The sequence below is a fragment of the Polypterus senegalus genome, chromosome 17 (assembly GCF_016835505.1).
Source record: "Polypterus senegalus isolate Bchr_013 chromosome 17, ASM1683550v1, whole genome shotgun sequence".
Taxonomy (NCBI): Eukaryota; Metazoa; Chordata; class Cladistia; order Polypteriformes; family Polypteridae; genus Polypterus; species Polypterus senegalus.
This window is the reverse complement of record NC_053170.1, coordinates 75392750-75419616: the sequence shown is the minus strand read 5'-3', so window position 1 is coordinate 75419616 and position 26867 is coordinate 75392750. Positions and strand designations below refer to the sequence as shown.

The 26867-nt window shown below is 37.3% G+C and overlaps 1 protein-coding gene across 1 annotated transcript in view; it reads left to right on the top strand.

The window, feature by feature from the left end:
• Positions 1 to 15475: 15475 nt before the first annotated feature.
• rbbp4 (retinoblastoma binding protein 4) overlaps positions 15476 to 26867 on the top strand; it is a 30840-nt gene continuing 19448 nt past the window's right edge. The window contains exons 1-2 of the mRNA XM_039740884.1: positions 15476 to 15617; positions 18980 to 19124. Of these exons, the coding sequence (XP_039596818.1) occupies positions 15602 to 15617; positions 18980 to 19124 (161 nt within the window). The 5' untranslated portion in view covers positions 15476 to 15601. The remainder of the gene's footprint in view (positions 15618 to 18979; positions 19125 to 26867) is intronic.

Genomic DNA, 26867 nt, shown 5'->3' with positions numbered 1-26867 from the left:
AAATAAGGACTTATTACAATGTGCATCATACAGACCAATTTCACTTCTGAATAATGACGTTAAAATACTCTCTAAAATCATAGCTAGAAGGATGGAGAAAGTGCTCCCTCGTAATATCACATGACCAAACTGGATTTATTAGGGGCCGACACTTATCTTCAAATCTTCGACGCCTGTTTAATGTAATATACTCACCAACTAAATCAAACACCCCAGAAATATTATTATCATTGGATGCAGAAAAGCATTGACATGATTGAATGGAAATACCTTTTACTACATTGGAGAAGTTTGGGTTTGGCCCGAACATTTGTGCATGGATTAAATTACTGTATACTAACCCAGAAGCTTCAGTTTGCATCAACAACATTTGCTCAGACTACTTTAAACTAGAACGTGGCACTAGACAAGGATGCCCTTGTCACCACTGCTGTTTGCATTGCCATTGAACCACTGGCAATACATTGTCGAAATACTGATCAGATAAAGGGGATTAGCAGAGAAGGACTGGAACAGAAAATCTCATTATATGCAGATGACATGGTACTGTATATATCGGACCCAGAAAATTCTGTGCCTGCAGTCTTAGCAGCACTCACAGAATTTCAAAAGATCTCTGGTCTCAGAATTAATCTGAATAAAAGTGTACTCTTTCCAGTGAATTCTCAAGCATATAATATTAGATTAGACACCCTACCTTTTATCATTGCAGAACAGTTTAAATACCTCGGGGTAAACATCACAAGTAAACATAAAGCTCTTTATCAACAAAATTTCGCGTCTGCATGGAAAAAATTAAACAAGACTTGCATAGATGGTCAACCCTTCATCTCACACTAGCTGGAAGAATTAACACTGTTAAGATGAATATTCTTCCTAAGCTCCTTTTTATTTCAAAACATCCCAATATACATTAATAAATCATTCTTTAAGCAATTAGATTCAACAATAACCTCATTTATTTGGAATTCAAAACATCCACGCATCAAAAGAGCGACCCTACAAAGACAAAAGGCAGAAGGTGGCATGGCTCTACCTAACTTCCAGTTTTATTACTGGGCAGCAAATATACAGGCGATAAGAACCTGGACACAAATAGAAGAACATACACAGGCTTGGACCGCAATAGAAGTAAAATCCTGCAGTACTTCTTTGTATTCCTTGCTCTGTGCTCCAATAAACACACGTTATCGGCAATACACTAATAACCCAATTGTGCTCCACTCACTTAGAATCTGGAACCAATGTAGAAAGCATTTTAAGACGGAGAAGCTTCTATCTGTGGCACCTCTGCAAGAGAACCACCTCTTTCAACCTTCACAAACATATGCAGTTTTAATATCTGGAAAAATTTGGAATTAACTTGCTTAGAGATCTTTATATAGACAACGTCTTTGCATCCTATGAACAATTACATTCCAAATTTAACATTCCAGCTACACATTTCTTTCACTATCTTCAAATCAGGAACTTTGTTAAACAGAACCTTCCAGATTTTCCTCATCTTGCACCCTCATCCATGCTGGAAAAATTATTGCTCAATTTCAAGGAGTTAGACTCCATCTCTACAATATATAAAATCCTTTTACAATCCCTCCTTTCAAAGATCCAAGAGGACACTGGGAAAAGATCTCTCAATTAATATATCAGAAAAGGAGTGGAAAGTAGCAATGCAGAGAATTCACTCAAGCTCCATATAAAGCATACAATTATACAACTCAAAATTATATATCGAGCACATCTGTCTCGACTAAAACCCTCCAAAATGTTTCCAGGACATGATCCAACCTGCGAACGTTGCAACCAAGTCCCAGCCTCACAGGTCACATGTTCTGGGCCTGCACCAAATTACCATTATTCTGGACAAAAATTTTAATTACCTTCAGACAGCCTTGGACTCACAATCCCTCCTAACCCATTAACAGCTGTGTTTGGGGTTCTTCCAGAGGGTTTAAAGTGGAGAAAGACAAACAAATTGTGATTGCATTCACTACACTGTTGGCACGCAGACTTATTCTGATAAACTGGAAGAACCCAAACTCTCCTCTTTAAGTCAGTGGGAAACCGATGTGTTATATTATTTGAAATTGGAAAAATCAAATACTCAGTTAGAGGATCTGTACAGACTTTTTCAAAACATGGCAGGATCTAATCAGTAATATTTTAAAATAAGTTCATAAAGCACAGAGAATTTATTTTTTTTTTTTGAAATTTAGGTATGTTTACAAGCCTTAAATTTAACATTATTTGGCTTGCTCTCTCTCTCAGGGGTGGGGATCGATCTGTTCTTAACTCAATTTTTCTTTTGTAAAATCTTGATTGCTTTGTATGGATTGTAATAAAATTAATAAAAATTAAAAAAAAAAAAAAAAAAACAAATTAATGACGCATTGCGTGTCCGGTATGTCAGCCAATACCTCATCCATCAGCCCTTTGAAGGTGGCTGGTGCATTGCAAAGTCCAAAGGGCATGACCCGGAATTGCAACAAACCCTTGCCAGTAGTAAAAGATGTCTTCTCTCTTGACTCAGGTGCAAGGGCCACCTGCCAGTATCCATCCAGGGACAAGAACCAAGACAATCCCACTTCTAATACCAATGTAATGATTTGGGAAAATCAGAACAGGAGCTCTCACAGCTGTCAGGGGCTCTTGGATTTTATTTTGCTTACTTGGTCTTGTACAAAATGGAGCACTGTCGTTGATTCTGCTTTTCCAGGGTTACCTAGCATACCTCAAAACACAAAAACTCTCAGCACTTCCCAAAAAAACTCTCCTCAGAGGTGTGTCTGCCCCTTACAATTAGAAACCTCCCTTACAAGCACTCCCATTCCCTCAGACAAGGTTAGAAAGTACTGCCTTCACGTTACAATATATAGCTGATACTGTTATCTGTGTTATCTATGGTCTAGTGACCCACATTCTGCTTACAGAGGTTTCAAAGCATTATTCACATCCAAATCTCTTCCTCGGAGAGTTGCAGTCAGGGTGTCTGATGAAATGGTCCTTACAGATGACACTGCAGTTGTGACCCGCTGGGCTGGCTACTTTGAGCAGCTGTTTAAAGCTAATCCTACAGCAAGGACGTTTGATATCTCTGGGTCCACAGTTCTTGAGGCTGATCCTCCAATTAGTTGTGAACCACCCAATCTCACTGAGATTGCACAGGTGGTGAACCAGCTGAGGGTAGGGAAGGCTGCAGGGATCTGTGGTATCCGGGTTTAACGTTTCCAGGATGGTGGTAAGGCTGTTCTCCTGGCACTGCAAGCAATCTTTGCTTCCATTTGGGAGACTGGCGTCATCCCAACTGACTGGAAAACAGGACTTGTCATCCCTATGTGAAAAAGGAAGGGCGATCGCCGATCGCCTGGATTGTGGCAAGTACAAGGGGATAACACTGTTCTTGGTGCCGAGTATGGTCCTTGCTAGGGTTGTCCTCAATAGGGTCCGTGATCACTTGCTCACCTACCAGCGACTGGAGCAGTCTGGTTTAACGCCGAAGAAGTTTACCATCGACCACATCCTGACACTGAGGGTTCTCATTGAGCGCAAATGGAAATATCGGCAGTGTTTCTTTGCAGCCTTTGTCGAATTTTTGTGAAGTGTTCAACTCAGTTGATCAAGCTGCCCAGTGGGACATACTGAGATATCATGAAATCTCCTTAAAGTTGCTGGATATCATGGTTGGCCTGTACACTGGTACTGTGAGTGCTGTGCAGATTGGAGGCAGAACCTCTGCGTTTTTCCTAGTTGATTCTGGCATTCATTAGGGGTGTGTTCTTGCTCCTACTATGTTCAATGCTTGCATGGACTGGGTGTTGGGCAGGGTCATGTGGTCAAGCAGATTTGGAGCATCTGTTGGTGAAGGAAGATTCTTTGATCTTGACTTAGCTGATGATGCTGTGATCTTTGCAGAATCAATGGAGGCTCTGCATGGGGCTCTTGAGAAACAGAGGGAAAAGTCTGAGGGTCTGGGCTTGCAAGTGTCCTGGATAAAAACCAAGATCCAGGCCTTTAATGACCTTATATGTGCAGCTATCAGCAGTGTGTCTGTCTGCAGAGAGTGTCGACCTTGTTGGGAGGTTTATTTACCTCGGCAGTGACATTTGTGTATCTGGTGACTATTCCTATGAAGTAAGTAGCTAGACTGGGAGAGCTCGGGGGTAATGAGATCACTGGAAAGGAGTATGTAGAGCTCCTGATATCTTTGCAAAAGGGTGACGGTCCAAGTCTTTAGAGACCTGGTGCTTCCTGTTTGGCTATATGATTGCGAGACATGGACATTATCTAGTAACCAGAGACAAAGACTGGGCTCCTTTGGTACTGTGATTCTTTGGAGAATCCATGAGTACCGCTGATTTGACTTTGTGTGAAATGAGTGGTTGCTCACGGAATCCCGAATGAGGCACATTACCTGCATTTTGAGGGAGCATCAGTTATGGCACTATGGCCATGTTGCATGATTCCCCTAGGGTGACCTGGATTGCAGGATCCTCACTGTTGAGGACCGAGCAGCTGGACCAGGTGAAGGGGACGCCCACTTAACACCCGTCTGCATCAGACAGATAGTCATTTCTGGAGAATGGGACTGGACCACATTTCTTCCTGGGCGGTTGCCAAGCTGGATCCCAAGCTGTTTTATTCATGTGTTGAATGCAGCAACCAGTACCTTTAGTTATGATGGGGTTTGAGAAACTCTAGTAAATTAAGCATTGATTTTAATATGAAATTTATGACATTTTGCTTTAATGATGAAATAAATGATGAGATTAAATTTGAAATGTCAACAAGACATAGACCTCTTTTTCTTCACAGTGTCTATTTTTTTTCCTCTGCCTTGTGCCCTAACACACTTCCATATGACATTCAGACGGTGGGCTGTGACTCACCATTTACAACTACTTTTTTATTTGGACACTTTATGACTTTCTGAACTTGAAATTTTGAGTGCCTTCACAATGTTCTGCTATTCTATCAATTTCTTTTTTTGTTGCTTATATCACTGCTTAAGCTACCATATACAGTAGTATGTTTTTCCTTGCCTCCACTTCACTGTGCAAGAACTCTATTTCACATTCACTAAAATTCTCCTTTTTTACAAATGCTTTTGTCATTGTCTTTTAATAAAATACTGAATGAAAGGAGCTCTTTATATTGATTTGCATATTCAAATAGGTGTAATTCTGGGAGGAGTCAGGGTGGGGCTGTAGACACATGCATGTGCGTTAAAATTCACACACAGTTTTATGCTGAATTTTTTTGTGCGTACACACATTTCTAGTTTTGTCCGTATGCCATTTTTTAGTGTGAATTGTACACACTGCATTATATATGAGGCCCCAGGTATTCACTTTACTCACTGATAGAATGTTACAAAGGAGTAGTGGCCATTTCTTGGAATTAGCCTCTGTTCAGAAATTCATAAATATTGTTTTTTTCTTAATTTGTCATATATTTATTTTGCTTTCTCAATTGCAGTTTCCTCTGTCATCTTTGGAAGTGAAGTTACCTGATTGTTTTTCTGCTAGTATGATTCCTAAATTCACCTTCTGTCAGACCTGTATCCATATGTCTGTCTGTTTCAGGACTGCTTTTTCCAAATATGACTCAAGAAATTATTTTGAAGAATGAACAAGTTTCTATGTGTTAGCAAAAATATTAGAATCATCATTGTATTGGAATTTTTAAGCAAAAGTGAGGCATAAAGCAGAAAGACAAAAGACAGCCTCATAAACTACAGGTGAAAAATGCAGATCCCTTGATCGTCTGGCTTGACTTTATGTACTCTTCAAATAAGATTATACAGTATATGCTCAATGGCTGCTTTATTAGGTGTACCTATTGTTCTGGATATTATCCCTTTGGTCTACAGAACACGCCCAAATTTTGATTGCTTGGATTCCACAAGATGTTAAGGGCATTTCTTAGTGATTTTGGGATCATGGGGTTTTTGCAGAATTTTTCAGTCACTCATTCAAGCCACAAACTTTCAATTGCACCTCACCCAAAAGTCCTCTATTACACTGAGAAAAGCACGGGTAAATTATATTGGAGGGGAATGAGAAAACAAAGGCAGGACAGCAATTAGAGAAGATGAAGAAGAAATTAAAGAGTTAGTCATTCCCTAGGACTTGAATAAATATATGATTTCAGGCCAAGAAAGAGCTTAGTTTCTTCTTCTTTTCTTTTAAAAGTGTCTTTGAAGCCCTGTGAAAGAAGACAAACAAAAAGATCAGTATGGCTTTGATCAAGGGATATGAAGTGTTCTATAATACACTTTTGTAAGCTCTCTGCTTTTAATGACTCTAACATGGTCCCTTAAATGTTTTGCTAGCCATTTCCCTGTTTTACCAATGTAGATGTCTGGACACTACTACTAGAATTCCAGTAAATAGGAATTTTAGCTGAGTAGGAGCCCCATTATTTAACATTGAATTTACCAAAGGGACTAGATACAAGGGTATTATGGGGGACATATTTGCAAGTGACACATCAACTCACTTTACAACTCAAAGTGTCTGGTGAGGAATATGACCATCCAAGCACTTTGATGTGTGTTACCATTGTTGTGTTTAGTTCAGTAACAGATACATTTTCTAAATATGTGTAAGTGGGCTGTATATTGAGTGGCAAGCACATGAATGACTATATGAAGGAGCAGTTCTTTTGTGTAAGTGCATATAATAAACTGACTCATGAGAGATCTAGCTTTTAAAATATTTGTTTATGTTGTGTTTCAAGTGGGGTTCAACTATTTCTCTTATGTTTACAGTGTTATGTTTTTACATTAATATTGTATTTCATTTAGTTTCATTATGTCAAAGCATCTTCTTTTATGTTCTCTGTGTTTTGTGGGTGGTCCTGCCTATAACCACACGGGACTGTCCTCAGTCACATAAACTCAGAAAAACCCGCAATCCCTTGCAGTTCATTGTGAGTGTGCTCATGATGTGGTAAGTTCTTCTGAGGTTATTCTGTGGTTGTTGCTTTGTTTTGGAACTTGTTGGCCCCTGGATTGACTTTGCCTTTTCAGACAACATCTTTTACCTCTTGGTTACAGAGTATTTCTTGTACAAATAAATCTTTTTTTGTATAAAGATGCTACATTGATTTTTTTTTGTTTGTTTCTAGCTGGGGTTTAATGGGTTTCCTCCCCCTAGCGGTTATTGTTAGTCATTGTTCAGGACTTTGAATTTAGGAACTCTAATTTGCAACACTTTAAATCTACTTATATTTGTAATAACATTTTTCAGAAAATGTATAACTTTCATCAATAAAACTCTGATTCTAATGTTTTGTCTTTGCATATTTAAATCATTTCAAGTACAAAAATAGAGAGTCTCAAATACTAACTACAAGCTCAAAAAAACCATGAATGACTGTCAGATGAAATTACCTTTTCCAGATAAATAAATATATAGAATACATTGATCCCAGTTTCTTTAATCTCTGTGTTTACTTTTCACAGGATTTTTTTGTGTTTTATTGTGTGTTTTTTAACCAGGGTATTGGTTGTGAAAAATAAATATAAAAATCTAAAGTTTAATAATCGTATTATTTTTTTCAATAAATACAACATAAATTAAATGTCCATTCTTCATAACTTTTGCCCAGAATACCCACTTCTGGAAAGATAACAACTAATTTATGTTGTATTTTTTTTGGTAGGGGCATTTCATCATGAAAAATAACTGTCATAGCCTATAGCATAACAGACTACCAATAAACCTGTTAACTGAACATCTGACAGTTTTAACTGGGTACATTTATATGGAAAAACCTTTCATTGTTAGGAAGGGGAAAAAGATGAAGTTCATAGACGTAACCTGGGCTTATTCATACACTGTACCAAACAGGACATAATACAATAAGCAAAAAGTCACTATCATAGACCTGATTAAAAGTAAAGATGAGATAGCTTACATATATGAAGTTTACCTGCCAACTCAGTGATGCTAGGACAACAATCTCACCCTCAATTTCAACCAACCTAAGGAGCTGGTCATACACTTCAGGAAGCAAAAGACAGACTTCACCATTATCTACATCAGAGGGGATGCTGTTACAAGGATGACATGCTTTATATTTCTTGGAGTGACTATCATTAATTAATACATTTTGGCTTTTGGCTAAAAGGCTCACTAGTCCTTATACTTTTTCAGACATCTGAGGAAAGCTTAGATTTTTTCATCTGTACTTGTGAAATTTTTCCTATACACAGTACACTCCATCCTTACTGGTGGCATCACACCTGACTCAAGAATGTAAGGCACTGCAGAGGATGGTGAGAGCAGCACACAACATTATCAGTACCCAACTGACTTCTCTTCGGGACATATAAAACATTTGCTTCCTTAGAACGGCAGGCATGTCACTCCTATCTTTTGGAAAATGGTACAGGGCCATTGATACTTGCACCAGAAGATTCAAGGACAGGTTCTGCCCACAAGTTGTAAGGCTGTTGAGCAGTCAACCATAAGAATACATACTCTAACATAACATAACCAACATGACTAAAATTGACTTGACATAAACAGTAGATAAAAAAAAATCAAGTGCATTACCTATAATGAGCTACAGTAGTGTATATGCCACAAAAATAGCAAAACTTTTTAGACAATGTAGTGACAGTAAAAACATCATCATCAACAACAACAATAAAAATAAGGGAGAAATATTTTTGAGGATCAAAGGTCTAACAATAATGGAGTGTTTTGGAACCAGCAGAAAGTCAAAGCATACAAAAACTTGGTTGTTAAGCTGTTGGTAGGCTTCTCACTTGTGGGGATCTAGGAAGTCATCAGATGAATCCACAGATGGAAGCACCTGGTCTAGAAAAAGTTCAAAAGTTCTGGATTGAAAGCTTTGATTCTCTACACAGCCAACTTGCAAGAGCATTTAGAAAAACAATAAGTGATTCAAGTATTCTACTAGACTGCTTCAAAACTGGAGTGATCTTTCTGCACTCTAAAGTCAAGGATTCAAATGTCCTAAAAAGCTATTGTTTTTTGTTGTTATTGTTTAGTTACTTGCCTACTAATTACAGTGATGTGCAAATTCTACACTGCACTGATTTCAAGAAGTCTTTACCAACATCTTCTGGCAAATAATATCTTGCTGCCAGAACAAAAAAGGTTGCAGGAGATTTACACATGCATGTAAAGATCAGCTTCTCATGAATAGAGCAGTGGTAATGACAATAAAAGAGAAAAACATAACCTCAGCATGCCCTGCATTTACTACAAAAAAGTCTTTCATAGAGACCCACATAGATCATTGGAGCCCTCAAGATCTACAAAACTAGCCAGAACATCCTGTGGTCCCCAGAGGCTGCAATAAAAGAAACGAAAACTGAGATGCAACTATATTATACTGGAGATTGTATCAAATCTGGTGGAATTGTCATCAAATGGGAAATATTCCAAGATGACTCTGACCACTGCTGTTCTATGTGTCACTGATTCCTCTTTACCAACATGCTCAGCAGCAACAATCTAGAGTATGTACTGGAGGAGCACAGGGTGAGCGACCTGCTATACTTGGATGAACCTAAGCTCTTGGAAAGGGCAACGGTCAACTGGATCAAAAGCTTGGAATAGTCAAGATGTTAATTAATAACATTTGTTATGGAATTTGGACTAGACAAGTGTTTCAAAGTAACAATAAAGTGAGGCAAGCTATTCTGAGTACTGACTGCAAGGCTAAATGACGATACCAAGATTATACCTTGATCAGAATAAGGGCTATAAGTATCTAGGAGAAGATCAGAGAAATGGTATTCAACACTGAAAAATTAAAGAATGAATCTGAAATGAATACCAGATTAATTTATTACTAAATATGTAAACCTCTAACAAACTTTAAAATTCATACCAAATTTACATTCTCTAAAACCCCTTTGGGTAAATCACCCAACCTTTAAACAAGAAAAAGAAAGAAAACAGTGCACACTCCTCCTTTAGATCTAATACTAGATCTAGATCTAGCTCTAGTATACAGGTTTCATTTGTGGGATAAGAATGGGCATCCATGCCAGGGAGGAGTATGGGTATTACCTGGATGAGAGGCCCAAGAGGAATGATGGAGGCATTGGCCAACTGTACGAAAAGATAACTTTGTTCCTACCTGGTATAAAATAACGGATGGACAAACGGAAGCTGGAACTTGGTAGTGTTTCCATCACCCATGCACTAGGTCATTGTGTATTTCATACATTGACTTAAAAGAAAACACATGTTTGTAGAAAGGTGAATCTATGTTTGACCATTTTTAACAACAATTAAATTGTTTATAAATAATAAAAAGATATAATAACCATGGAAAGAAATAGTCCAAGAACATGCTATAAGTATAATTAATACTCCTCTCAAAATGTTTGTGTCCAGACAGTTTCAAACTGTAACTTTAACTACTTGATTAAAAAAGTGAGAATTTAAAAGCTTACATAGTAGAAATATGCTACACTAGCAAAATACCCGCGCTTTGCAGCGGAGAAGTAGTGTGTTAAAGAAGTAATGAAAAAGAAAAGGAAACATTTTGAAAATAACGTAACATGATTGTCAATGTAATTGTTTTGTCACTGTTATGAGTTTTGCTGTCATGTATATATATATATATATATATACACACATACACACACATATATAAACATATATACACACACACATATAAACATATATATACACTCACCTAAAGGATTATTAGGAACACCTGTTCAATTTCTCATTAATGCAATTATCTAATCAACCAATCACATGGCAGTTGCTTCAATGCATTTAGGGGTGTGGTCCTGGTCAAGACAATCTCCTGAACTCCAAACTGAATGTCAGAATGGGAAAGAAAGGTGATTTAAGCAATTTTAAGCGTGGCATGGTTGTTGGTGCCAGACAGGCCGGTCTGAGTATTTCACAGGGTTTACAAAGAATGGTGTGAAAAGGGAAAAACTTCCAGTATGCGGCAGTCCTGTGGGCGAAAATGCCTTGTTGATGCTAGAGGTCAGACGAGAATGGGCCGACTGATTCAAGCTGATAGAAGAGCAACTTTGACTGAAATAACCACTCGTTACAACCGAGGTATGCAGCAAAGCATTTTTGAAGCCACAACAGGCACAACCTTGTGGTGGATGGGCTACAACAGCAGAAGACCCTACCGGGTACCACTCATCTCCACTACAAATAGGAAAAAGAGGCTACAATTTGCACGAGCTCACCAAAATTGGACAGTTGAAGACTGGAAAAATGTTGCCTGGTCTGATGAGTCTCGATTTCTGTTGAGACATTCAAATGGTAGAGTCAGAATTTGGCGTAAACAGAATGAGAACATGGAATCATCATGCCTTGTTACCACTGTGCAGGCTGGTGGTGGTGGTGTAATGGTGTGGGGGATGTTTTCTTGGCACACTTTAGGCCCCTTAGTGCCAATTGGGCATCGTTTAAATGCCACGGGCTACCTGAGCATTGTTTCTGACCATGTCCATCCCTTCATGACCACCATGTGCCCATCCTCTGATGGCTACTTCCAGCAGGATAGGGCTTGCTACTATAAAATCATTTCTTCAACAACAACAATAACAATTTCTTTTTTGTATAGCCCAAAATCACACAATGGGCTTTAACAGGCTCTGTTTTTGACAGCCTCCCAACGTTGAACAAGAACAAGAGGATCCAATACTTGATTTTCATAAATAAATTTCACTCAAATGCCACTAAGGATTTCTTCAAATGGAAAACTCTGGACATGTGAATTAAGTTACTAGGTTGTAAAGGTTAAATTAACACAATTGGTGACCTTCAAATCCTGATCCAGTGATATTTTGCTAATGGTAGGTGCACAGGAAAAGATGAGCTGTGTTGGGTGAATGGCCTGTTCTTGTTAAACATCTCCTGTATGCTTATTTTAAAATAGCCTTTGGCAAAAAAAACAATGTCTTCAGTCTTCACAATATACAAAAACAAAAAATAAAAAAAAAATTGAACTGAACTGAAAATCATGGTTTCTCCAGATGGAACCCCCTGTACCATGTACCAGGCAGATTAACTTGTCTAACATCTCTAAATTGTCAGAAATGAATGGTGTGGGGTATGTCAGAGTGCCCTGTGAAAGACTGCCACTTTGCAACCCTGAAATCTGTTGCAATAAGTGTTTAGCATATCAAAAGAATCAAAAATCCACCTTCATAAAAGGATAAGTATCTGTGTGTCAATCTGGGTGTCCATTTGGTTGCTCTCTGTCATTCTAATATCTATCCCATCACAAACAATAACACTATTTTTACGAATCTCATACCAAATGGCATATAACAGAGACATATACATTGTATTATACACTGCAAATGTTAACTCTGAGGTCTACATTAATTATTTTGAATTCAACCCAGCTTAGATGGGTAACATGACTAGTGAATGAATATTCCTTTAAAAGAATGTCCAGCACAAAATTACTGAACAAGCATGCAAACAAAATTAAGGCTGTTTTTAACTGTAATTAAACAGCATAACAACATATTTAAAGGGTTTATAACTTGACCAGATCTTGTAGTTCACACACACGTACGATCTATGATGCCCATAAATGACAAATTTAGCGTTACAAATTAACCTATCTTGCGTGTATTTGAAATGAGCGAAGAAACCACAAACAGATTGTGCCAATTGCACCTAAACAGGGACCAATATTTATCTGTTCTCATCCTCTTAGATCTGAGTGCTGCATTTGACACCATTGATTACAATATTCTTAGAAATCGCCTTAGTCAATGGGTGGGCCTCTCTGGCAGTGTCTTAAATTGGTTTGAATCCCACCTGGCAGGTCGAAAATTCTTTGTGAGTTGTGGTAATCACATCTCAAAGACACATGATATCCGATATGGTGTTCCACAAGGCTCTATCCTGGATCCGCTGCTTTTCTCAATCTACATGCTTCCGTTAGGTCAGATTATCTCAGTTTACAACGTGAGTTACCACAGCTATGCTGATGACACACAGCTGTACTTATCAATAGCACCTGATGACTCCGACTCTTTCGATACACTAACACAATGTCTTACTGATATTTTTGAATGGATGAATAGTAATTTTCTCAAACTGAATAAAGAGAAAACTGAAATCTTAGTAATTGGCAATAATGTATTCAATGAGGTTATCAGAAATAAACTTGATGCACTAGGATTAGAAGTTAAGACGGAAGTAAAAAACTTAGGGGTAACCGTTGACTGTAATCTGAATTTTAAATCGCATATTCATCAGACCACTAGGACAGCATTTTTTCACTTAAGAAACATAGCAAAAGTTAGACCTCTTATATCATTGAAAGATGCTGACAAATTAATTCACGCTTTTGTTTTCAGTAGACTAGATTACTGTAACGCACTCCTCTCAGGACTACCCAAAAAAGACATAAATCACTTGCAACGAGTGCAAAATGCAGCTGCTAGAATCCTAACTGGGAAAAGAAAATCCGAACACATTTCTCCAGTTTTGATGTCACTACACTGGTTGCCTGTGTCATTCAGGATTGACTTTAAAATACTGCTTATGGTTTATAAAGCCTTAAATAATCGCACTCCATCTTATATATCGGAATGCCTGACACATTATATTCCAAACCGTAACCTTAGATCTTCAAATGAGTGTCTCCTTATAATTCCAAAAGCTAAACTTAAAAGAAGTGGTGAGGCGGCCTTCTGCTGTTATGCACCTAAAATCTGGAATAGCCTGCCAATAGGAATTCGCCAGGCTAATACAGTAGAGCACTTTAAAACACTGCTGAAAACACATTACTTTAACATGGCCTTCTCATAACTTCACTTTAACTTAATACTGATACTCTGTATGTTCAATTCATCACAATAACTATTCATAGTGGCTCTAAAATCCGTACTGACCCCAACTCTCTCTTCTGTTTCTTTTTCCACCTACTCAAAGCATCATGATGCGCCAACATTGATGGACTGAAAGCCAGAAGTCTACGTGACCATCATCATCAGGTCCTTCCATGAAAACCCTAAATACAAAGAGGACTGTTTGACTTATGTTAGGTAGATTGCCCAGAGGGGACTGGGCGGTCTTGTGGCCTGGAACACCTACAGATTTTATTTTTTTTTCTACAGCCCTTGGAGTTTTTTGTTTTTTCTGTCCACCCTGGCCATCGGACCTTACTTATTCTATGTTAATTAATGTTGACTTATGTTTATTTTTTATTGTGTCTTCTATTTTTCTATTCATTTTGTAAAGCTACATTTTTTGTATGAATATGTGCTATATAAATAAATGTTGATTGATTGATTGAATATAAAACACTGCAACATCTTTTATAATCTTTCTTCATTATGAGGTTTCCTACTTACTAACATAACTCTTACAACACATTATCCCAATAGCCCATGCAAGCCATACAATGTCGTAGCTGTTATACTTAAATGCAGTCGGTACATGTACTTAAGTTTTAAAATGTATTATTGTAATGGAATTGTGCATTTCTTTGTTCAGCTCTTTGTCCCTCACTGAAAATAATATATAATTTGAGTATCACTAACAGTTTAATGTATCAAAGCCACTATACGTGCTTCCATAAAGAAATCTAGCTGTAAAAGCTAGTAGAAATTAAAACATTAAAATGAATTAAAAGCACATAATTAGTTTTAATAATTGTACCTTGTTTTAAAATGCTTACCACGTCGGCCATAAGACTTAAGAAAAGTGTAATGACACCCAAAAAACTACAAAATACTGGTATAGGCTGAATAAAATAACCATACTGTATATGTTTCTGTTCGTTTAAAAGACTTCCTGTTCACAAAAATCTGGCCGTGTTATCTGACAAAAATAAAATTAAATGAGACATCGAAGATAGGTGATTGGCTGAAGGACTGTATATAAATGACTGCCGGTGTTCCGACGAAACATTCTACCCATCGAAATGATCTACGCACTGATACTACGCATGCGCAGACCAAACTTTTTACAGTTTTCTGCATAGGTATTTACTGTCAACATTTTATAAATTGTGTATTTTGCATGTGTGACTTTTAATCTTGTACATGCCATTGTATCCATGCACGGCTGTGTCTCTTTCGGGCATTAAATGATGCATATAGAATAAATTGAGAAATGTTAGCATTTCCATAAATTTGATTGACGACTTCTACATGTTAAATGATGATATGGTATAACGTTATAAGTTTAATGTTACGACTTACAATAAACAGATGGGTGTAACATATACGGTGTATATTCCGTATCTGCCATTTAAATAAACTACGGTAGGATACTTCGACAAAGTAGGACAAATCGTCAGAACACCGGCCAAATTTACCATATGACTTGTCAAATAAAAAAGAGAGGGACGAGAAAGTATTTATCATTGAATACATGTTAAAAAAAACAACTTAACTGGATTGGTGCAATTATCGACACGTGACCACTTTTTCCGGGGTTGCTTTTTCCGGTTTTTAACGTCGTCGTAAACGTCGCTTGTTCATTGGTTAGTCGACGTTACGCCTGATACGCATTCTTGGCGCCAAGCGACCCCCGCGCAATTGCGGACAAAGAGAAACGGAGTTGTCCTTTTTACATTCAGGATTGCGTTACTGGTATCGAAAGCTGAGATGGCCGATAAAGAAGGTAAGAATATTTCAGAGCCTTGCTGCTGGAACTTGCCTGTAAACGATAGACGGTAATCATAAAATTCAGCATCCAACTTCTACGAAAGAGGCCTTTGGCCTGGCTCTTCCTGCCGGGTGAACGGGACTAAATTTCAAACACATACTGGGCTCGTGATGGCACAGGCGCCAGTTTTTTGTTTTTTTTAAACCAATGTCAAACCCCACGTCAGTACTTTAGTTTAGTAATTTACTACTATCTCACTCGTTAAAAATGAACTATTTTAAATTATCTGAAAAGGCAAAAATTGCTTTCAGTTTTCATAGAAGAAATGCATTTTATATTCTTATCCATGACATTTTCTAGACGTGTTTAAAAATTGATGCATTGTTTCATTTCTAGTGTTCTCGAAAATAATTCCAAGAGGATAAATAACCCTCGTGAGTTTGACTGTGACTCTTAAAGTGTAGTTTCATTTCATTCTTCCGACTAGAATTCCCATCTCATTTGGCCACTAAGTACGGGTTATATTGCATATTGTGGAAGCGAAGCATCTGCTTGGGTAGCACGAGTATTACTTAAGTTTGGTGCTTGTACTCCGCTCGTTCAGCATAAGCAGACCACACAATTGCTGTCTTCGCATTTTTCAGTTTATATGGGAATGTATAATACTGGGCTCAAGTTGGTATGTATGTGTTAACATTTATTTGCATACTCAGATTTTCTCTGGAGTGTGCAGAAATATTTACCGTGGGTAATACACTACAGAATTTGTCAGAATTAAGTATTGACTATTCTGCATCCAAAATGGTATACCTTACCATAACGTAGTTGTACCTTTGCTACATTTATTAAAGCAAATGCACAATTTAGGTGTATGCAATCCATTGTTCAGTTTCAAACACTACAGTATATTCATATTTGTCAATTATTGTGAAACTGTGTTCTGAGTTGTCTGTTGATACATGGCTCTATATTTTAGTGCTGTCATATCTTAAATTTATACTGTGATGAAGGTTTGCAGAATGTATTAAATTCAAAGCCATGGTGTCACAACATTTCCATTACCAGTGCCTTTAAGCTTAAGCTTTCTTCACTTTTTGCATCCCTGATAAAAACTAGATCTCACAGTTAAGCTGGACTGACTTTATTATTTACATGAGTGAACACCGTACATGCTAATAGTGTACAATAATATGGCACTATTAATATTATTTTTTTCTGTACCAAGTATTACAGATTTAAAGCATCTCAGACTTGTGCCTGTAAAATTAACAAGCGGCTCTAAACTGTTCAGGTATGACTCCTGCTATGGCTTACACTTAGTAATTTTTGAAAATGCTCCAGCCCCTACAAATTTAAAGTATATTAAGTGTGTTTGAGGATGAATGAAATCATGGATGAAAGTTGCAAAATATGTGTGCTTATTTCTTAGTCCATTTCAAAGTAATATATTTAGGAATGGTAAACTTTTCATTTTTCAAATTGTAGGTATGCGTTTAAAATAAGGCCAAAAATCCATACCTACTTGACTTTTAAAGCACTTATTTTTGATTTAAGAATTATACTTTAATAAATGCTGTTTTTTTTTTTTTACCACAGGAAATTTTATTGAAAAATGGTGTGTTAGTAATACATACATCGGGTGCTATTGTTAGCCATAAAAACATTTACATACATTACAAATGAAACCTCAGTACAATTATTTGCGAGAATGTCAGAAAAGAATCATATGCATAGTAATTTTTGCCTTGAGCACATAGATATTTAAGTGAGATTTTATTCTACATATTTTTCAAGCAGTTTAATTGTTTTGTGTGCTTAACCATACCTTTGAATGAAATTTTCAGAAATGTTATCTTAAAGTGACAAATCCGGGTAAATAATAATTACCTCTTTTAAGCAGTGAAGGTTGGATTATTTTTCTGCTCATTTATTTTCATTTTACTGCAATTTGCTGTAACCAAACTTTGGTCAATACACTATGGTTCATTCCCACCTATGGGGTTAAAACCCAGCCCCTCTCCACACAACTAAACTGTAACACTGATTTACAAGTAACCACACTTTTTCAGGCGAAGAATATAGTCTGTGGTGCTAGAATTGCATTTTATTTGCATGTGATTCAGTTTCAAACATGCAGATTAACTGTTTTAATATTGAACTGCAAAGTGACAGTGAAGAGTTGATTCTGACCTGTGCACTAGCAGTGCCATACACAGTCATAACTGTGCTTGCTGTATTGTGTTCATGAAAAATTGTTTCCACAGAGAGCTCTAGTTCTATAGCATAATAGTCTTCATTTATGTGACATTTTTTCATTAATTTGCTTCTGGTTTGTTAAAATCTGATTTAGTGATCATTGTTAATAATACATTATTCATTTAAAAATGCAAACATTTTCTTGTGTTTTTAGAAAGTCAAGGCGCTTGGGGGGCTGTCGAACGACAAGGCCTGTTGTAGCCCATTGCAGCACTCCTTGTATGATTTTTGGGCTATACAAAAAAACTGAATATTGAATAAATACCTTGAGTGGTGATGTGTTTATTTCAGTCTTATGTAGCATCAATATCTAAAGAGTTATCACACAAGTTTTAGATATTAAACATCCATCCATCCATCCATTTTCCAACCCACTGAATCCAAACACAGGGTCACGGGGGGTCTGCTAGAGCCAATCCCAGCCAACACAGGGCACAAGGCAGGAACCAATCCTGGGCAGAGTGCCAACCCACCGCAGGACACACACAAACACACCCACACACCAAGCACACACTAGGGCCAATTTAGAATCGCCAATCCACCTAACCTGCATGTCTTTGGACTGTGGGAGGAAACCGGAGTGCACGGAGGAAACCCACGCAGACACGGGGAGAACATGCAAACTATATATATATATATATATATATATATATATATATATATATATATATATATATATATATATATATATAATATGCGCAGTATAAAATCATTATATAGAAAAAAAATAAGCATTTCATTTAAGAATTCTTACCTTATTAAAACTATTTTTTTAGCAATGCAATCAAGTTACAAAATCTTAGAAAATTGACTTCTGTGATTACAACTGTCCTTTGAACAAGTCAAGCCTGCAAGATGTTGACATAGAAAAACTAGCTTTTTTTTAGTCTGGTATTCTACCATGCCAGTGTTCAGTAGAGTTCATAAATGGCATAGACATAAAATAGTTTAATGCAGTGCTACCACTTATGACAAGGATCTCGGATGTATTTTGGAGAGGTTAAAAGCCTTCATCTTAATCAATTAAAACACTCTTGAGAGCAAAGACTCTGTGTTAAAATCTTATTTTCCTTTGCTGTCAGATTAAAAATTTTCTTTGGTTGATTTTACTGTTACCACAGGTTTTGATGATGCTGTAGAGGAGCGAGTGATCAATGAAGAGTACAAAATTTGGAAGAAGAATACCCCATTTTTATATGATTTAGTGATGACTCATGCTCTTGAGTGGCCCAGTCTCACTGCTCAGTGGTTGCCAGATGTCACAAGGTACAGTGACTCGATTCTGTTTTCTGGCCAAATAACCTGTCTGCCATTGGATGTAGTAAACTATAGTAGAAGTAAAATATGATAGTCAAAGTAAAAAGTTTGTGAACCCTTTGTAATTATCTGGTTTACTGCATAAATTGGTCATAAAAAGTGATCTGATCTTCATCTAAGTCACAGGTACTGATATACACAATGAGCTTAAGCCAATGACACACAAATAATTTTACTCTTTCATGCTTTTTTTTTTTTATATAAACAAATGCATTCAACATTCACAGTGGTAGTGGAAAAAGTAAGTGAACCTTGGGATTTAATAACTGGTTGACCCTCCTTTGGCAGCAATGACCTCAACCAGGCATTTCATGTAACTGCAGATCAGACCTGCACATTGTGTGGGGGGAATTGTAGCCCATTCTTCCCTGCAGAACTGCCTTAACTCTTCCATATTCTTTGGTTGTCTTCTGTGTATGGCTCTCTTCAAGTCATTCCACAGCATCTTAATAGGATTGAGATCTGGACTCTGACTGGGCCACTCCAAAAGACAGAGTTTGTTCTTCTGAAGCCATTGTGCTCTGGATTTGCTGCGATGTTTGGGGTCATTGTCCTGTTGCATCACCCAGCCACTTCTGAGCTTAAGCTGATGGGCAGACACCCTCACATTATCCTGAAGAAGTTGTTTATAGAAAAAAATTTTTTAGGCGGAATGGTGGCTCTGAGGCTAGGAATCTGCACTAGCAATTGGAAGGTTGCCGGTTCGAATCCTGTAAATGCCAAAAGTGACTCTGCTCTGATGGGCCCTTGAGCAAGGCCCTTAACCTGCAATTGCTGAGCACTTTGAGTAGTGAGAAAAGCACTATATAAAAGCAAAGAATTATTTTCCCCTCAATGGTGGCAAGCTGTCCAGGACCTGATGCAGCAAAGCAGGACCAAATCATGATGTTCCCTCCACCATACTTTACTGTAGGATTGATGTTTTGATGTTGATATACAGTGCCCTTTTTTACGCCAAATGAAGTTCTGCTTGTTCCTCCCAAATAGTTCAATTTTGGTTTCATTACTCCACAAAACATTTTACTAGTACTGATGTGGAGTGTCCAAGTGCTCTTTCGCAAACTTCAGGCGTTTAGCAATGTTCTTTTTTTGATAGCATTGGCTTACTTCTTGGTGTCCTGCCATGGACTCTTCTTGTTCAATGATTTGCGTATAGTTGACTCATGAACAGAGATTTTAGCCAGTTCTAATGACTTCTTGAAGTCCTTTGCTGTCACTCTAGGGTTCTTTACCTCATTGCTGACTTTGTGTTGTGCTTGTGGGTTCATCTTGGCAGGGAGCCCAATTCTAGGCAGAGTAGCCACAATACCAAATTGTCTCCATTTATAGACAACTTGCCTAACAGTAGACTGATGAATATCTAAAATCTTTGAGATGACTTTGTAACCCTTTCCAGCCTTATGTAGATTAACAATTCTCAATCGGAGCTCTTCAGACAGCTCTTTTGTGTGAGGCATGATTCCCATCTGGATATGCTTCTTGTCAAAAGCTCAAACTCAAACTTTATACTGTTTTTTTGTTATCAATCAAACTAATTCTAGGCCACACCTCTGAACTAGTTTCACTAAATGGACTCCAGGTGTGCTAAATTCTGACTGCAATGAGCTTTTTAAAAAGTCATTAGTTTAGGGTTCACTTACTTTTTTCAACCTTCAGTTTCACAGTTTGATTTATTCAATATGGTCAAAAAGTCTCTGAAAATCTGTGTATCATTAGTTATAGGAGACTGTTTGTTCATTATTGTGACTGACATGAAGATACAACCATGTTTTATATGGGAATTAGACATAAATATAGATAATTCCTAGGGGTTCACATACTTTTTACTTTCACTGTATTTAATGGACAGGTAAAGGTTTGTGGTGAAGATCATAGATGTATTGTCTAGTAGTGAGGGGGTAGTCTATATCTGATGGTCTTATACAGTGAGTCTCAGCCATAATCTAATAATGACATCAATTTTCTCCTCCAGTGAAATTTCTATTTTTGACTTTTCTCACCATGGTGCTTTTATTTTAAAGCTAAAATTATTAAGCACTACTAATTTAACATCTTGGGAGCTCAGCCTCTAATATTCGATTATAAATATTTTATTATACTGATTTCTACACAGATTGACATTTTTATAAATTACTTCTCCAGAGATTTCACTGGGAAGCAAAGCATTACTGAGGTTATAAATAGTTTTTGTTTTATTCAAAGATAAATTGCAAGCTAGATGGACATCAGAAATAAATACTGAGAATTCAGAAACTGGTTCAGAATATGTAAGATCATGTTGTGTTTTAACTCTTTGATGTGAGGCGGGGAGCTTGCCGTTACAAACTCAATGTTTTGGAGCATAAATTAAGTCACGCCTTTCTCATTATGAACATAGGATAAACAATTACCTCTTCAAATACAGAGGATGTAAGAAGGGAATACAAAATATGTTTATTGACATTAATAATGCTGCTGAGCAAGGAATTTAATAACCTGTTAAAGCAATTTTATAAGGTTGTTTTGTACACATTGGGGGTGTGAAGGAAGACTTATGCCAAAGTGTTTATTTTTTGGGAGGAGTGGGGTTAAAATACATATCACACCTCAGTGCAATGTACATGAAAGAGCAGAAAAATCACTGAGGCTTCATTCAGTCTATGTTGCTTCCTTAAAAAGTGAAAAATCCATTGGTCCAGTAGGATATGCTGGCTGTGTGTGTGTATATGTGTGTGTATATATATGTATATATATATATATATATATATAGATAGATAGAGATATATATATATAGATATATATATATATAGATATAGATATATATATAGATAAATAAAGTTAACTCTGTTTAAAAATGCTAGATACATACTTCCGGAAATACAGTGGTGTGATAAACTATTTGCCCCCTTCCTGATTTCTTATTCAATTACTTTTTCACACAGGGCCATGTAGGTTTGGATTTTTTTTTTTTTCTCCCAAAATTTTTTTGGACCCAGCATAATTGCGTGGAAAAAATTAAACTCAATCCCGGCAGCCTGTATTCATATAAATTACAAATCCAGAAAATTTCCCCATGAAACATGGTAATAGTCAAACTTCCTTTTATTACTAATGTTTTACAATTGTTTTTGAGCCATTGACTATCCACCTCTGTGGACAGACAGAATTTTTGGAGATTATAAGAGAAGCACAAAAAGTGCATGTGGTATTCAGTTAATTGTTTTGGATACATATTCTCAAAAGCTGCATCGCATTCACTGTTTCAAAGAAATTCTATAGTATTTCTGAAGTTAAAAAAGAAAAAAAATCTTTTCATACTTTGTTTGCAATCTAATGAAAAATATAAATATTCAAATGTCATCCCTTAATCATACATTAGTTGGATGAATAAGTGCTGTTAATGTTTGCCTTCTATAAATTTAATTTCATTTGTAGCATAGTAGTAGGGTGTTGTACTGTGTTAGCTGTTATGAATGCAGTGAAAAGTCAAGCAAAATTACACCTTTTATTGGCTAACTGAAAAGTTTACAATATGCAAGCTTTTGAGGCAACTCAGGCCCCTGTTAATGTTTTAAAGCAATATTCAAAATGAAAATCAGGGTTTTTTTTTTCTTTTTTTTTTTTACCAGTTGGTACATTTAAACAGTTGAGCGAACACTATCTTAATTTTATTAGTTGGTCATGTGTGTACAGTCAAAACCGTAATAATGTAAAGAATACAGGGTGTCTACAAAATCTATTTACAATTTCAAAACTTTATTAAAAAAAACACAAACTTTCTAGCACCCTCTCCAACCCCTCATCCCCCGGGTCTCTCAAACCGCATCAATCAATAAACCGCTGTCTGTCTTCCATGCTGTACTCTACCCTCCCTCAATCAGACCTAACAGTCACTTAAAACAAAAAAGGCTTCAACCTGGCTGGAATGCTACAATACTTTCGAATTTTACTGCTTTCATATTCTTTACCTTTCTCTGCATGTGTATCATGCCATCGTTTGTTTGAGCCTTTCAAATTCCACAGCTTTCATAATCTCTTATCTGCCTTTTTTATCTCTCCACTGCTTTTGGGTCTCTCTTCTTCTTTGCTTAGTTGTTGACGTTTCATCCAGAACATATTGTCCTTATACGCTTTATATGTGCTGAGAGCACATGATCTGTGTGTGCCACGTGCCTTTACATGACTGAGTGTTTTGCTGGCCGTGCTCTTATTTGATATTGTTTGCGTCTCACGGGTCTTAAGTGTCTTGCGAGAACTTCCGAGAAGATAACGTCTTATCGCTCTGCTTTTCCTTTCCAGGATTTTTTTTTTTTTAATAGAGAGATGTATATGTGTATACTGTCATATGAAAAAGTTTGGGAACCCCTCTTAGCCTGCATAATCCTTTTACTCTACTTTCAACAAAAAAGATAATAGTGTTATGTCTTTCATTTTCTAGGAACATCTGAGTATTGGGGTGTTTTCCGAACAAAGATTTTTAGTGAAGCAGTATTTAGTTGTATGAAATTAAATCAAATGTGAAAAACTGGCTGTGCAAAAATTTGTTTACCCTTGTAATTTTGCTCATTTGAATGCATGTAACTGCTCTATACTGATTACTTGCAACATCAAATTGTTTGGATTAGCTCGTTAAGCCTTGAACTTCATAGATAGGTGTGTCCAATCATGAGAAAAGGTATTTAAGGTGGTCAATTGCAAGTTGTGCTTCCCTTTGACTCTCCTCTGAAGAGTGACAGCATGGGATCCTCAAAGCAAATCTCAAAAGATCTGAAAACAAAGATTGTTCAGTATCATGGTTTAGGGGAAGGCTACAAAAAGCTATCTCAGAGGTTTAAACTGTCAGTTTCAACTGTAAGGAATGTAATCAGGAAATGGAGGGTCACAGGCGCAGTTGCTGTTAAACCCAGGTCTGGCAGGCCAAGAAAAATATTGGAGCAGAATATGCACAGGATTGTGAGAATGGTTACAGACAACCCACAGGTCACCTCCAAAGACCTGCAAGAACATCTTGCTGCAGGTGGTGTATCTGTACATCGTTCTACAGTTCAGCGCAGTATGCACAAAGAACATCTGTATGGCAGGGTGATGAAAAAGAAGCCCTTTTTGCACTCATGCCACAAACAGAATCACTTGTTGTATGCAAATGCTCATTTAGACAGGCTAGATTACTTTTGGAACAAAGTGCTTTGGACTGATGAGACAAAAAATAAGTTATTTGGTGATAACAAAAAGGGCCTTGCATGGCGTAAGAAAAACGCCGCATTCCAAGAAAAAGACCTGCTACCTACTGTTAAGTTTGGAGGAGGTTCCATCATGCTGTTTGGCTGTGTGGCTAGTTCAGGGACTAGGGCCCTTGTTAAGGTTGAGGGTCAGATGAATTCAACCCAATATCAACAAATTCTTCAGGATAATTTTCAAGCATCAGTCACAAAGTTGAAGTTACACAGGGATTGGATATTCCAACAAGACAATGACCCAAAACACAGTTCAAAATCTACAAAGGTATTCATGCAGAGGGATAAGTACAATGTTCTGGAATGGCCATCACAGTCCCCTGACTTGAATTTCATTGAAAAATCGATGGGATGATTTGAAGCAGGCATCAAATTTAACTGAACTGGAGATTTTGTATGGAAGAATGGTCAAAAATACCTCCATCCAGAATCCAGGCACTCATCAAAGGCTATAGGAGGCGTCTAAAAGCTGTTATATTTACAAAAGGAGGCTGAACTAAGTATTGATGTAATATCTCTGTTGGGGTGCCCAAAAACAAAATGCAGGACTATAAAGCTCGCACAATGCTCAATGTTCCTAGTAAAATACTGAGTGTAAAAATTTACATTATCCTCTAGTTGAAATGTAAAACGGAGGTCCTGACTCTCTCTGGTCATTAAAGATCCCTGGGCATCCTTCGAAATGAGTTGGGTGAATCCCGATTTCCAGGCTAAATTAACCACCATGGCCTGGTTATTCTGGCCCTCTAATCATCCTCTGTCCATAATTGGCTAACTATCTCCTTTACCACTTCACCACCAAATAACAAATACGTACTGGCACAAAATGGCTGTCATCACATCATCCAGGTGAATTCTGCACATTGATGGTGATTGAAGTAGTTACACACTCTCTTAATGCAAGACACTTTGAGTAGTGAGGATAGCACTATATAAATGTAAAGCATTATCATTATATGATGCCAATTGCACCCTGGTGAGGACCAATACAACCATACCAAGACTCTTTGGAAAGGGTGGTCTCTGTACAGTACCAGTGGTTCACATGAGGTATGAATATGATTTACACAGGATTGATCCAACTATATGAAATACTGAGTATTCTGAGTGAAATTTGTGCATATTGTGGTGTTCCCACATCGTGCCTGCTGTCAGTCATAGGGAATTTCATTCACATCACAGTCAGTTGAGGTTTAACATGGAGCATTAAAATTAATTAAAAATTAACTGCGTAACTGCAAATAAAAGAACATAGGTACAATTGTAACAATTCATATTGACAATTTGCACAATCACCGGTCAATCAGAGCAAGCTAAGCACCTAATCAGGCTCACTATGTCTTGCATACCATCTGACAGCAGCTGTAAAATCACTTGTTGATTTTTGTCAATCAAAACGCATACGGGGTGACAAAAAAAAATTAACAGCAGTGCCCTGTGAGACAAACAAACAAACCCCTAATCTTGCACTGTGAAAGTGATGCATGCATGCTTACATGTGAGGTGGGGCATCCTCTCAAACAATCCAGAATGAACATTCTTAACAAATATATGCAAGTGTTCAGATCATAGATGTGCTTTGAGATTAACTAAAATACAATACAGTACTATGTAAAAGTTTGGGCACCCCGATAAAAAAATCACTATTGAGTTATAACTTGGCTAAGCTTTTGAGCTAGCAACTTCAATTTAACATATATAACTTATGGAAAGGGCAACATTTCAGTAGTGAAATATTTTTATTGGGCCAACAGAACCAATTTAATGTGCATTTAAACAAAAATAGATAGGTGCATAAATTTGGGCACCCCAAAAGAATAATCCCATCATTTAGTAGAGCCTCCTTTTGCTGAAATAAGTCTGTAGATGCCTTCTGTAGCCACTGACAAGTCCCTGAATTCTGGCTGGTGGTATTTTGGACCATTCTTTCATACAAAATGCCTCAAGTTCAGTCAAGTTTGGTGGCTTCCGAGCATGGAGAGCATGCTTCAAATCAACACATACATTTTCAATAATGTTCAGGTCTGGGAAGTGGGATGGCCATACTAGCACATTGTACTTCTGCCTCTGTGTGTATTCCTTGGTAGATTTTGAACGGAGCTTTGGATCATTGTTGTGCTGAAACATCCAACCCTGGTGTAACTTCAACTTTGTGACTGACTCTTGAATGTTCTTGTCAAGAATCTGCTGATACTGGGAGGAATTCATGAGGTCCTCAACTTCAACAAGGTTTCCAGTACCTGTGCTAGCCACACAGCCCCATAACCTGATGGACCCTCCACCAAATTTTTACAGTAGGCAGCAAGTTTTCCTGGAATGCGTTTTTTTTTTTGGTCAGGTGCTATGCCTCTGGTTGCGACCAAATTATTCTTCCTTAGTCTCATTTGTCCACAGTATTTTTTTCCAAAATATTTCTTGCTTGTCCAGATGTGATTTTGCATACCTCATGCAGCTCTTTTTGTGGTGAGTACTCAGAAAA